Source organism: Stegodyphus dumicola, chromosome 9 (genome assembly GCF_044657685.1).
Source record: "Stegodyphus dumicola isolate Sdum_Otavi_A_Nest chromosome 9, ASM4465768v1".
Classification (NCBI taxonomy): domain Eukaryota; kingdom Metazoa; phylum Arthropoda; class Arachnida; order Araneae; family Eresidae; genus Stegodyphus; species Stegodyphus dumicola.
This window is the reverse complement of record NC_140776.1, coordinates 152,935,337-152,950,131: the sequence shown is the minus strand read 5'-3', so window position 1 is coordinate 152,950,131 and position 14,795 is coordinate 152,935,337. Positions and strand designations below refer to the sequence as shown.

The 14,795-nt window shown below is 29.3% G+C and overlaps 1 protein-coding gene across 2 annotated transcripts in view; it reads left to right on the top strand.

Annotated features, from left to right (window-relative positions):
• The window catches only part of tw (Protein O-mannosyl-transferase 2), a 68,997-nt gene that overhangs the window by 5,155 nt on the left and 49,047 nt on the right, over positions 1-14,795 (top strand). For both annotated transcript variants that reach the window (XM_035357201.2, XM_035357202.2), the window contains exons 5-8: positions 6,778-6,886; positions 8,383-8,448; positions 8,545-8,638; positions 11,287-11,393. In XM_035357201.2, the coding sequence (XP_035213092.1) occupies positions 6,778-6,886; positions 8,383-8,448; positions 8,545-8,638; positions 11,287-11,393 (376 nt within the window). The remainder of the gene's footprint in view (positions 1-6,777; positions 6,887-8,382; positions 8,449-8,544; positions 8,639-11,286; positions 11,394-14,795) is intronic.

Here is a 14,795-nt window from a genome sequence, read left to right as displayed (position 1 = left end):
ATTATAATTGTAACTTTTATTGAGTTATTTTTTAATCTGAAAAATGCATAGTAAAATTTGATAGTATTGTTATTTGAGTGCATGTGTCAGTATGTATTTCTTAAAAGCAACTTTTAAAAATGGGAAGTTATATATAGTACAGAACTTAAAACTGAACTTGTCAGGACTTCAGTTATTCTGGATTTTGGAAATTTTCAAAATTTTAGATCATTAATTTAAATCTAGTATGATGATATGTAGAAATTATTATTTATAAATGGGAAAAAATTAAGCATTTTTATGACCTTAAGGGAACCAAAATTTGGGGGGGAGACCAATGCTAATATTTATTTTGTTTTATTAAACATTTATTTTAACTGAAGACTTTTTAGTGTATGTGTATTGTGTTAACACTTTCTCTTTAATTTTATGTAGAGATATAGTTTTGTGTCCGGTTATAAAGTTCTATTGTTTAAGTTATATAATGTATGTGTCCTAAATTGCCACTAAATATACAGTTGAATTTTTTTTTTTTTTTTTTATTCTCAGTAACCTTTTTGTCACTTTTTTAACTATCAGTGAAATGTTATGTATTTAAAAACATACAGATTTCACTATCTATTAATTGACTTGATTGAGTCATTGTAATGAAGAGAGTTATATCATCTTCACTTAGCATTTATTTGCATTTCTTCACTTATTTTATTGATCAGAAATTTTGCAGCCCTTCGTGAGTGCAGATGCTTTGCATTTTTCTCGTTTTGCATATTTCCTTATTGGAAGTTGCTTTTGCATCAAATAATTAATCACTAGAGCATTGTCACTGCAGTGGAAGACTTTATTTATATTGAAGGCAGAAAATACCTCATATACTCCCCTTCCTGAAGGAGGTGAGGTCCTAATCGGCAAATCTTGCTGGTGACGAATTAGCGTCTTTTAGTTCAAGTGCCACTGTAGAGTCATAGCTTATTTTTGAAGCAAGATATGTGAAAAATGAGCAATGCCCTCACCGAAACTTGAACCTGGACCTCTCGAATACGTGCCAAGTGTGATACCGTTACACTATGAAGGCATGCTGGAAGGAGAGAGAAAACACCTCATAAGCTCATTATAAATTATGCTATTTAAAAAATATCTACAGGTATACCCTGTAATGAGCTTGTAATACTTCACCATGACAAATTTTAATATTATTATTAAAAGTGATTAAAATATTTCAAGAATTCTTAGATAGTCATAAGCTGCATCAATTTTGTAAAGACTACTTTACATCTGTTTTTCAGGGTTTACAAACTTATGATATTCATTGGTTGAAAAATGGATATACAGTTCTGAGGAAAGATTAAAATAAAAATATCCTATTATCATTTACTAAAATTTTAATTTTGATAAGATAAAACTGCACTAAATTGGAAAATTTATAAATTTGGGGGGGGGGTAAATTAAATGTATTTAAAAAAAAAAAAAAAAAACTTTTTCAAATTTTTTAACTTAGTGATTTTATTAGTGAATGGCAGATTTAGTTTCAAAATTTTTCGTCCCAAATACATTAATGAGATGCTTGTTCGGATTTATACAGGCTTAGAAATTTAACAAGTTCATTCAAAATGTTAAAGGATTTATTTACATTAGATTTTGAAGCATTCAGCATTTTACTGATTGTATCAAATTTTGGTAAAATATTATTCTGTATAATGACTGTGCAAATGAACTTGAAAGAAGCAGTCTGATCTAACAAAACATTGAATCTGTACCATCTAGTATGTCATTTTAATTTTTCTAGACTTTTCTTAATTTTAGACTGAGAGATTACATTGCTATTATTGTATTTTCCCATCTTCTATCAATTATATTGTTCTGGTGATATTATGATGTAGTATGCTTGTCATTTTGAAAAATATTCTTGGGCAATGTCAATAAAATTAATCATTTCAAATACTTCTTTAATTATGTAAATTCAATGAATGTGGTGCATAATGTGCAAAAGAACAACAACCAAAAAGTTTCAAGATTTATATTGTGATTTTATTATGTAAATCATTTTTATAACATATGCATTTGTCATATAAGCATATTCTTCTCTATGCACATCTGGAATATCTGATCCATAACTCGTTAAGAGATCACTCAAAAAGGAATTAAACTTTTCCTTTTATTGTCTGATACCAGATAAAAATGAATCCATGAAATAATTCTGAAATTGCCACATCAGAAATGTTAGTATTTATAATTCATGCTTGAAATGCTGGTCTGATCCCGTGACACTCTTAATAATAGTAATTTCCAATTAATTTTTATCTAAGACTTAAATGTAATTTTTCTTTTGCTAATAAAATGTGCCCTTTGAGTACAAATGGATTTTCATCTGAATAAGACAAGTTTAAAGGGCATTATCTGTATGAGGTGATGGACTAGCTGGTTTTCATCTGCTTCTATCATTGCTATACAAATAATACTCTAACATTTAATGTCATATTTAGGTTTATATGAATGAAAATATTCAGATTTATAAAAGAATTCAAAGTGAGGCTTGTCTTTTAAGCCTTAAGGGCCATTCCCACTGGAGTTTATCTGAGCTAACGTAATCAGTTCCATGTGTCGACTATGCCTTTAGTTCAGAGTTTTCAACTTGCTGCACTATGGGGAAAAACTGGTTTTGGGGATGAGTCAGCTACATCAGCTGTGTCCGTTAACTTGGATAAACCCCAGTGAGAGCGGCTCTTAAGGCTCCTAAAATCATCTTATTATTTATCATATACATAATATAAAAATATCTTCATAAAAAAAGGAAAATGAATATTGATATTTCCTAAAAGAGCCCTCTGCATAGCCAACGAACTATCTTAATTGGTCGACAATTTGAAATGAAACATCTGAGTTTCACTGATGGAGAAGGGTTTAGTAAAATGAATCTCTTGTCTGGAGAGACTGTTATGGAGCAAATATAAACAACAAACTATTAAGCTACTTTAAGTTAACATGGCTGATCACATGTTTATGTCACATTTATGTAATCTAGATCATCTATCCAGGGATTTTATATTTCCCTTCCTCAAAAAAAAAAAAAAGAGAGAGAGAGAACGAGGAAACATCATGCCATATTATATATGAGTGTGATGAACTTGCCGTAACTCTCCTGACTACTTTAGGTATTCTCAGTACTAAAGAGTTACACCTGAGCTCTATTAAGGGGCTGTCAGACTTTATGAACAAAGTAGGCAACCCAAACAAATAGAGATAGGAAGCATTGGGTTTGGTGCTATTTGGCACAAAATACTATTTAGCAGAGGTGCTTGATAACTGACAACTTGCTTGATAATTCAACTTAAAGAAGAAGACAAAGTATTCAAAAGATAAGTCCATCTTTGAAACATTCTGAAGAGTAATATTTTGTTATTTCCTGATGTTTAAATATTTACAAACTGAGAAATAAACTTTTTATGATCCTTGTGTCGTTTTAGGACAGACCTTTTAAATTAATTATTTATTTATTAAGAAATCTACCAAATTAAATTAGTTATTATGACATATTCTCTTTTAATCCACACAGACTTTAATAATTTAACCTGCACATATTATGCACTAACTGTTCTTTTTTTTTTTTTTTTTTTTTTTTTTTTTGAGTTCATGATCAAACCGTATATTTTCTTCATGTTTGGTCTCCTTTGATGAAAACACTACTGCGAAAATACTACTTATCTGGCATCTAGCAAGCAGTCAATAATTCATCAAAAAATATTCAGCTTTCCTTACAAATAGTAATCTGTTAAAATGATTTTTATATCTCTTGTTTATTAATCCACTTTTTAAAATGATTCAATTTCCTTTTGGAAAATGTCAAGCAGTAAAGCATATAACTCTAAATAGATTGAGATTTTGTTGCACTATTGTTTCAGAGGGGTTTGGAAAAACTTCATTGTTGAATCCGTCTTTGGTTAAATACCAGAGAAGGATTCGACTATCTCTAATGTTTTCTGCTTGTAAGTCTTCTGATGTAAAATACTTAACATGTATGCTTTGAAATTATTTCTAACTAACTGCTGCACAGCTATATCACCTCTCATCATGTCTAGTACATCAGTTATATATATATGTCAGTTTTCTGAAATGTGATAAAAGTATATACAGTACAAAGTCCGTAATCCGTACGTCCATTATCTGGAATGATCTATAATCCGGACCTCAAAGCCACAAACTTATGCATGCATGTAAAGCGTTTACGCATGTGCGTTTAATGTGCGTGTCCACTACGCATTCGCATAAAGCGTTTACCGATGCGCGCTTCTGATAGTGAAGAAAGTGACAGAGAGATTATTGAAAATGAAAAAAATTTGATTGACAAGTTAATCGGTATTCTCGACACAGCAATTACAGGGCTTGAACAGTGGAACTTTGCAACTGAACAAGAAATTATGTCTGTTTATAGAATTAAAGAGAAAGTATTAGCACAAAAAACGAAGCAACTTAAACAACTTACATTGAAAGAAATGTTTAATAAAGTAAACAAATAAATATTAAGCTTTTTTTTTTTTTTTTTGTAAAATTTGATACTCTTTAGATCATAATTGCTCTTTATTTCATAAATTACGGTTTCATATTTTTAATTGTATAATTTCTGCATGCCGTCTTACCAGATTTAAATTGATGATCTATAATCTGGAAAAAACCCTAATCCGGCATTCCCAAAGTCCCGGCGAGTCCGGATTACAAACTTTGTACTGTATTTTGTTTTAACATTATGCTTAATATTATGTTAATGTTTATTATGTTGTTTTGAAGCTTGATTTTCATTATGAATAGGTTTTCTGAAAATGCAATATTATTTATTTACAATGTTGTGTTCACTATTTTATTGCTGACTAATATGTTAGAATACATGCATAATCTACTGAAACTACTAAAACTGGCATTTTAATATTTCGTTAGAAATTTTGCTTCTGGTTTTGGAACTTAGTAACATGTCAAATAACAGTTTTAGTCCATAATGCAATTTTAATTGATGTAATCTATTGCTGAATGTGAACACTTAAAGTAATTGACTTATCACATTTCAGAGCTCATTATTTTTGTACACTGAATAGAGATGACATTAAGAAAGAGGGGAAATATATATTGGTACTCTTCTGTTATCAGGACCGAATTCAGAAATGTACATATGTATGCATGTCTGTCTGTATGTGTGTATATGGGTCTATGTGTGTTACTCACACATAATGTACATAAATACATACATCTTTTACATACATGCATACATACATTCATTTCTAAATCTGGTCCCGATAACAAAAGAGTACCTATATATCTAAAGTATAAAAGAATGAAAGAAAATTGATTTTAAAAAGATCTGAAAATTATTGGGTTTTTTTTTTTTTTTTTTTTAACTTACTGATTCATTCTTATTTTTCACCACCATTTTGATCATTTAATAAAATTAGCATCTTTAAATTTTATTTCTATATTATTATGCTAAGATGCATTTAGATAGATTCTTCTTAATGATTTGTGGGAATGTTGTTTAAATTATTTTGAAATTAAAAAAAAGTGGCAAACAATTTTTTTTAATAATTTTTAACTAAAGTATTTCACCTCACATTACTAAATATAGTTTTATAAATCAACTTTTGTTGGAGGCTAGTGAATGTTAAATTTAATTTGTCTGTCTTTAAATGAAATTCATTTATAATTGGTTAAATAATTACCATCATATTAATATTATGATGTTAACTTTTAGGGTTTTAGATGTGCTGAAGTAAAATTTTTTGCTTTAAAATTGTCTGTTTATTAGTGGGTAGATGTAGCATGACGACTTGGTTGTTATTTGTACAAATAATTAGGTATTTGGATAAAAAAATTGCGACTGTACTTTTAAACCGTCTGAGTGATACGGCTTTTAGGATTTATGCATGAAGAATAGTATTCAAATAGCTTCTATTAGCTAAATTTTTATAATTTTAGTCTCTGTTTTCAAAAGCTTCTATTCATTAAAATAATATTTATTTCATTAAAGAAAGTAAGAAGATAAAATCATTTAAATTATAATCTAATATATATTTACAAGAAAACTTATGATCAAATAGAGGTGGTTATGCTACTCAAAGCATTAATGAATATTATTTCGTTATTTCTGTACTTACTGAGAATACGTAGATCTTGTGTATGTGTAATACTGGATCCACATTGAATATTAGATGCCTTATAGTCTATCTCATTACCTAATGCTTTTGCAATGTAATGTGGTCAGATAGCTTACATTTCACTTTCAGTGCTAGATCTGAAATATATTTATGTGCTATGTAAGCTAAATTCTAATTCTGTTAAGGGAAAAAAAAAAGAGATGAGGTTTTCCATAGGGGATATATATGACAATAAAAAAATTGTTTTTTTTTTTTAATGTACTAAAATTAAAATGTTACTATGTTCCTTCTTAGGAACCTACAAACTAAATGTGAACCAATGCTGCTATGTATAATACAATATATATGTTTCTATATTTTTAGTTCAAACTTATTTCCACTGAAGTTGCATGAAGCTGCATATCACCGATAGTTTGTCCTGGGTTCTTTTTCCTGTGAATATACTGATTGCATGAAACATTCTTAGTTTTTTTTTTTTTTTTTTTTTTTTCCCCCCTTCCATTCGTAATTTCAGTGTGATCTGTTTCTTTAAAAAAGTTCACAAAGGCCTTTCTATTTTGGCAGATGTGCTTTGCATTAATTAAGATCAAACAATCAGTTGTTGAAATTGCAGATGTAATAAATAAAGCTATAAAAAGCGAAAATCTGTATTATTTGTTTCTAGATGTTGGAATGATAACTCTCTCACAGTACATTCTGCTTGATCCAATTTTGATGTTTTTTATAATTGGATCAGTTTTGGGCATGGTGAAGATAAAGTCTCATCATAACAGGTAATTTGTGTTTATTTATATTATTTTATGGAAAGCAATACAGAGTAATTTTTATCATTTTAAGTGAATACTTATTAAAACACATTTATGTTTTTATTACTTTTCATTTTTTTATTTATTTTATATAAAGAGGAAGAAAAATTATTTATTCTATTAATAAAATTTAAGTGTTTTAATAGCTTTACTTTTATTACCATTTGTTTTATGTTTGGTTAAAAAATTATCTGCAATTTTAATATAATTTATCTACAATTTTAATGTCTGTTTCATGTCTATAATGTCATATTTTTTCCTTGGTCCCTAGTCTTTAACTGACGAAAGGTTTCATTCTGATTTTGTAATAGTTGAAGATGCACATTTATCTACAGTCAAAAGTCGTTAATCCGGACTCGTCGAGACTTCGGCGATTCCGGATTATCTATTTTTCCTGATTATAGATCATCAATTTAAATCTCGTAAGATGCCATGCAGAAATTCTAAAATTAAAAATATGAAACCGTAATGTATGAAACAAAGACCAATTATGATTTAAAGGGTATCAAAATTTACAAAAAAAAAAAAAAAAAAAAAAGCTTAATATTTATTTGTTTACTTTATTAAACATTTCTTTTAATGTAAGTTGTTTAAGTTGCTTCGTTTTATGTGATAATACTTTCTCTTTAATTCTATAAACAGACATACTTTCTTGTTCAGTTACAAAGTTCCGCTGTTCAACTCCCATAATTGCTGTGTCGAGAATACCGACTAACTTGTCAATCGAAATTTTTTCGTTTCACTAACCTCTCTGTCACCTTCTTCATGTCTTTATCCATTTTTTGCAGCAATTCCACTTTTTGTTTGATGGACATCGAAACATACTTTCGTTTTGTAGATCCTTTGGGAGGAGCTCCAGCATCGGAAATTCTATTTGACATAATCGAAAGTTCAAGTTTACTTTCATAAAATTGCTCTTACAGTCTGCAAAAAATAATAAAGCCGGATCCAATTCGAAGATTAAGGAACAACGCAATCATCAACATTAACTGAAATAGATAATTAGATAATTTTAGCTTATACCGTCTGTTATACATTAAACACGCACGCGAAAACGTATTCTGCACTTGCGCACACGCATATGCACAGTCGTAAAGGTCTTACGCACAAGCGTAAATGCCTATGTGCATGTGTCAATGCAGCGCATGCACAGAAAGTTTTTAGCTTTGAGGTTCGGATTATGGGTGTCCGAATTAACGACGTTTTACTGTATTACATTCTGCTGTTTGGAGGACTTGGAAGAAAAAAAAAAAGTTGTATCCCATTTGAAAAATGTGTAGAAAATATGCATGAAATTTAAAGGGAAAAAAAAAATCAGGAATATTTTAAGAATGTATTTAAAAAATATGTGTTTTTTTTAACTTAATAAAAGTTAAAAATATATATATGTGTGTGTTTACAAACATTTGATATCTTAAATGTAAAGATATTTTTAGTAATAAATTACCAAATTTTGTTTTTAGGCCTTTTAGTGTTATGTGGTGGTTTTGGCTATCGTGGACAGGAATATTCATGGCTTGTTCAATCAGGTGAGATGCACCGTAAAATTGTAAATCTTATTCTTTTGTTGTTAATGAATGGTTCTTTTAAATACAAATTTTAAAATGACTGTTTTCTGTTTGAAGTGTGAAATTTGTTGGCCTTTTTGTTGTTCTTCTTGTGGGAATTCATACTTTGACAGATCTATGGATTATCTGGGGAAACTTGAATATTCCTATAGTAAGTGTAGAGTTTTGTCTTTATTTTGTAAATATTTATAGTTACTTGTACTTTTATCTAACATTGGGAGAGGATTGAAAGATATTTGATTGTGAGGAATAATTTATCATTCTTGTGTTTTAAATATAGAATGTAGAATTAAAAAATATGGGTACTTTCTGATTATTTGTACCCCTGGTTTCAGCTTTGAGAACTGGCATGGTTTTGTATATTTTCAGTTATACATGGAATAATAGCTAACTCATGCATGCAGTTACAACACATGTTTCAAAGCACATAGATTTATATTCTTTATATTGAACAGTCACTTCACTGATCAGGGCATTTTGCTGTAAGAATTTAAATACTAGCTACATATATTTTTGTTTTTACTCATAAAATTTCATGTCTTATAAATTATTCTTTTTTATTATTATTGTTTATGAACAGAAAAGTGCCTATGAGCTGCAAAGATAGACAAGTGCACAATTTTTGTTCAATCATCTAATCAGCAACGAGTTAGTGATTTTTTATATAGAGTATGAATAATGAAGCAGTATAAAATAATTAAATAAAGGAAAAATAAATTCTTTTAATATCTTACTAATTTCAGTTGAATTTTTAAGTACTAATGTTAAAACTGAAAAGATATATTTTTATAAATCAAGGATGAAATGTAAGTTTTGTATTGTATTTTAACAAAGGTTTGTATTTTATCAAAACTAGTATTTTCTTTGACTTCATTGACAATATTGTTACATGTTGTCACATTGTTACATTTCTTCCAAAATAACCCCCTTTTTTGTTACAGTTTTATTCTAAAATTTGATAGGGTCTTATAATTGGGTACTTTAATAAATTAAATTATAAAATGAGAAGAAGAAGCTTACTTACCATATGTACTAACTAAAGTATTTAAGTACTAAATAAAGCACTCAAGTAATTACCGCATATATATACTGAATTACTATTAATAGCTACATCTGGTTGAGCAATTTTCAGTTTTGACCTGCACCCTTTATACTGATTCCTAGTATGCTTGAAACCAAATATGATATGCTGTAATGTATCATTAATTTTTTTCTAACTTTTCTTTCTTAACCATAATAAAATATTGTATTAATTAGGTAGTTTGTTTCTAATAAAAAAGAAATAAATTCTCATCAAATATTCACCTCCATTCCCCCCCTCCTCTTAAAATGCACCATGATCATTTTAAATACATCTGTGACTTTAAGGTATTGGTAAATCGTGCAAAATAAATATAAATTGAATATTATCCTGGTCTACCTTTTGCTGTAATGACAACTGCTTCTCCCTTTACTACTTTTCAGCTCAATAAATTTTGGTAAACTGTTCAAAAATTGTCTATTCTTCTACTATAAATTTGAAAAAAAAAAAAAAAAACTGCATTTTTAGATGAATTATACGCCAAAAATAAAGTATATGTAGAGGGTCAAAAATTGTAATTACCTCTATAATATTGGTGGTTTTCACTCATGCATGTGTGAATTAATTTTACATAAATTACCCCTATACTGTTGGCTTTTTTCACATAAATACAGTAAAAGCTTGGGAAATGCGGAATTTCGGATATTGAGCGTGTTAAAAAATGCAATTCATATTAGTGAAAGCCAGATGAATAAGGGGGGATTCTGTTCTAAATTTATAAGAAAAGTCATTTATTTATTATCAGCTTAAATATAAAAAACTTACATATAAATTGTTTAAGATTTCAAAAGAAAAGAGGCATTCCCAGACATAAACGCCCAAGTGAACATATTCGATTACAGAATTCCAGGAACCACGAAAATTTGTGAAGATCTCGCCAAACTTGCAGCAGTCTTCTAGTAGAAGTTTGAAAGAAAGATCACTGTTTCTTTAGTTAAAATATATACACAACGTATGGAGTTGGCATATGAAAAACTTTAATTGTTCATACCCCAATTTTTTTTTTTTTTTTTAATCAAAATGTGATTGGAAAATATAAACCGCAGTTAACTTCTATTGTTTTTCAGAAATATCAAACTGACTTATCGAGTGTTATTCTGGTTTACATAAAGTACATAAAGCCAAAGCATTACATCATGCTTTTCTATAATTGGCTTTAAATCACACCATTTGGCAACAGTTTTTGTTTGATTTGAATTGTAGTCCTAATCATGCTTTATAACAGATTTATTAATCTTTTGTTTGCTTAATTTTACGTAAAACAATTCTAAAACTTGGAAATATTCCAGTTATTTGAGATTTCCGGTTAGTTAAGTGTGTATTGTATTTCATATTGTATTCAACTTAGTATGGTATATTTTTAAACAATATGTTTAAATTTATTAGCTAAAATATTTCTCCCACTTTGCATTTTTCACTTTTTAGTAACAATTGTGAACCTGCTTTTCTTTTTTTATACCTATATGAGTTCATGTTAAGATGTAAGTGAAAGAACCCACTACCTCCTGGGATATTCAGATACTTCTGATAATTTAATATGCATTGAATGAAAGGATGATTTGAGCTTTGTTTTCATCAGACTTGCTTGCAGTTCTAATGTGAAATTTATTCATAAAAACATTGTTTTTTATATGTATGTTTTTTAAGATTTAAATAATTGGCTTGTTTTTAACATTTGTATAGCAGAATTAATTATTTAAAAAAAAATTGTTTTTCAGGTACAAGTTTTAAAACATTTTGCTGCACGTGTACTTTGCCTTATTTTGATTCCTGCTGTTCTGTATATAACATTTTTCTATATTCATTTGAAGACTCTGTATAAAAGGTTTGTTACTTAATCAGAATGTATTTCTTGTCTAATATATCATTAATAAGATCTGAATTGTCTATAAATATAATAAATTTATAAGTATAGCCACTGTCTATATTGCTGAAATGTTTAATTAATAGCTTTGAATCAAGGCCTCACCAGGGGCCAAATGGTTAAGACTGCTGAATACTGAAAATTCAATCGGGGTTCGATCCCAGGCAAACAAGCTCTGCTTGATTGGTTTCTGTGGTTCTTTGTATTTCTAACATGAATATAGGCAAGTTTTTCTTAAAAGCCTTCCTTGAAGGCATCCCTTCTTTTAAGCAGATAGCTCTTTTATGCTTTGCCTTATTTAATTAATCTAACATAACAAGTTTGAATGGAACAAAAAGGAAAAAGTAATGAAAGTTTTCAACTGATAAAAATAATTTGTAAAAAAAAAAGGGGGAGGGGTAAGAGTGAATAGAAAGAAAATTTGCAGCAAAGTTAACATTCAGGCTGTGTTTTATTTATATATGAAAAATTCTACTAAAATTTTCAAATACTTATAATTTATTTTGAATGTACTGTTTTGGATATGTCTGCTTTCCTTCTGAAGATAATGTGCTATGCTCTGTATTATTGCTTATAGACGATTTTCTCTTATTATTTTCTGTATTTGACAGTTTTATCATACATAAAAATGATTAATGTAAAAAAATAGATATTAAGTTATAAAATAAACTCAGTGGTGCAACAGCCCTAGTAGGCACAGCCTGCAGTGCCCTTTTTGTGCTTTCTTGACCTTTGGGCCCCAGAGTGCATCAGCATATGCCCTGGGCTTGTGATCAACTTGTCCCAGGACGCCCAGGTGCTTAGTCCCCAAGCGAACTTGATACTCATTTAATCAACCCACTTAATGTATAAAAGGCTGAGTCAACTTTGCTCACCCCAGGGATCGAACCAGTGGTATAACTGCACAACACACTAATCACTTCGCCACCGAGCGGTCAAGTTATAAAATAAGTTAAACAAAATATGAAATTGCATCATCATCAGTTTTATTTCTGACATCAGAGAGAAAATTTTATTCTCACTGTCATTACTGTTTTCATCTAATATTCCAAAACAGAATTGGAACGTGATGGTATAAAAAATATGAAATTAACATTAATAAACAATATAACAAGTGCATTTTGTTAGGTTCTATTTTTAGCCTCAGAAAAGTAAATTTCATTCTCACTACCACTGCTTTTTTCACAAGGGATATTCCCAAAATAGAGTAAAGATTTATGACTGGCATCTTCATTATAATTTATAAATGTTTTTATCTAATATGGAAACTAAAATTGAGATGCATATTTAATGTATTTTTATTCAAAAGCCTACAACCTCAAAGGTTAACTAAGCTTATCAATGTGTGAATTAATATGTAATCTGTGTGAGTTTCAATTTTAGCTATAATAGCAGCATCTGAGCATCCATCATTCCAAAGGTTATATATACTACATGAGTGATGCTGCAGTGACTGCATTGGCTCAATATCTGAAGCTGTTGTTTTGATTATCCTCAAAATTTTTTGCATACTATGGTAATCTTAATTTTAATGTGGTTTGGTGAAAGATAATTTTTTGGTGAATCATATTAAACCAATGCTGAAATAGTATCAATATTTTTCATGGTTGAATTTATCCACTAATAGCTGCTAATAAGTGATATTTGCTTTAGGTTCTCTTCCTGAGTGAGTAAGTGCACTGCTGTAATGGCTTCCAACCGTGGACGTAAACCAAACAGAATTATATACCATCACAGCATGGAAATCTTCAAAGTCACAATGTTGAATATTATGTGCTAAAAGCAGTTTTGATGTTTTACAAAGTCTTTCTTGTCCAAAATTGGTTCATATCAATAATCGAACTGAGTAACTGAAGCAATTGCTCAGATTTATACTTCTTGCTGTATGAAAGCAAGCTTTACTATTCTATCATAAACTTATCAGTAGTTTGGAAATTATTTAACTTGATAACTGCAGACTCCAAGCGTTATCCTGATTATCTGCTTTAAATTCTGATCATTTCAAACATAATATTATTCACGGTGTTTCTGCTTACGCTGTGTCTTGAGATTCTCTCTCTCTTCCTGGATATTGAATGGATTAATTGCATAAATTTTGCTTAATTTCCATATTTATAATATACATGAAAGCCAGGTCTCCATGAAAACATAGTTGCCAAGGGTGTAAACCTTGTGCTAAAATAATCTAATTCAGCCATATACTAAATAAAAATTGCTCTAAAAATGATACTGTAATCTAATAGAAGACCTTAAAAATTATCTAATAGGAAAGGGAAAATGAAGGTATTGAAGAAAAGTATATCAAACTATAAAACAGTTGCTGGCTACCTCAGAATGTAATATTTTGAAAAAATTTCCTGTTTTTCTATTACATGTCATACTGTGTTCTTTATTAATGAAATAACAGAGTATTTTCATTGTATAATCATAGATCATGTCTAGATTTGGCCCATTATTTTTCACTTTACAAAAATATTAAGACCACAGACAAGTATAGTTTTTTAAATTTCCTAAGCATTGAAATTTAGAAAGTAGAAATTTTATTTAAACTGCATTATTGAAATAGAACCAATTTATCCTAGTTATTATGGTTATCCTATCTGAGGAAAAAGGTCTAGGGCAAATTTATGATGTTGTAATATTCAAAGTGAAAATTAATTGTAGTACATATACATATAAAGTTTTTTAGATATATACAGTTGATGCTCATTATAATGATTTGTTGCTGGAATCGCATGGAAAGCAGGCATTTTTAATGAGTGATTGCTATAGCAAAAATGAATTTAATATATTCTCATCAACTGGGTTTTGTACTGGTTGTTGGAGTGGAATATTTGCTGTAATGAATGGTAATTATAAGCAAGCATTGACTGTGTGTATGTATATGTATGTATTTGTATTCTTGCAACTGGTGATCTGTGGGATTGTACCTGTAACAACAGGTACCTGTCTTGTATTTGCCTTTAGTTATGAATATGAATGATATGATACACCCTCTTGATAATAAATCATCAGATGAAATTTGTTGATCCTTCTATGGTGCCAACATTCAGACAATAGAATGTGCATAGATTCATCTTAAACAAATAATTCTATTGGATATGAGGGAAACAGCACCCATGGTGCTGCCCTATCACTGTTCTGAATTATGGAGGTGATGTGTCAGCAATGGAGACAAAAGTCTAACCATGCTGAATCAGGACAATGTTTATATGAATGAAAAATAGGGAGTGCTCTCAGTGTTGTTTTATACCTGATTATTAGTGGTACAGTGATGATGGTTGACAAGTATAAAAGAGGACTTTTTCAGTTGGTAACTGATAATTCCAAATGGGATTACTTGAACTGCTTTTAAGTACAGGG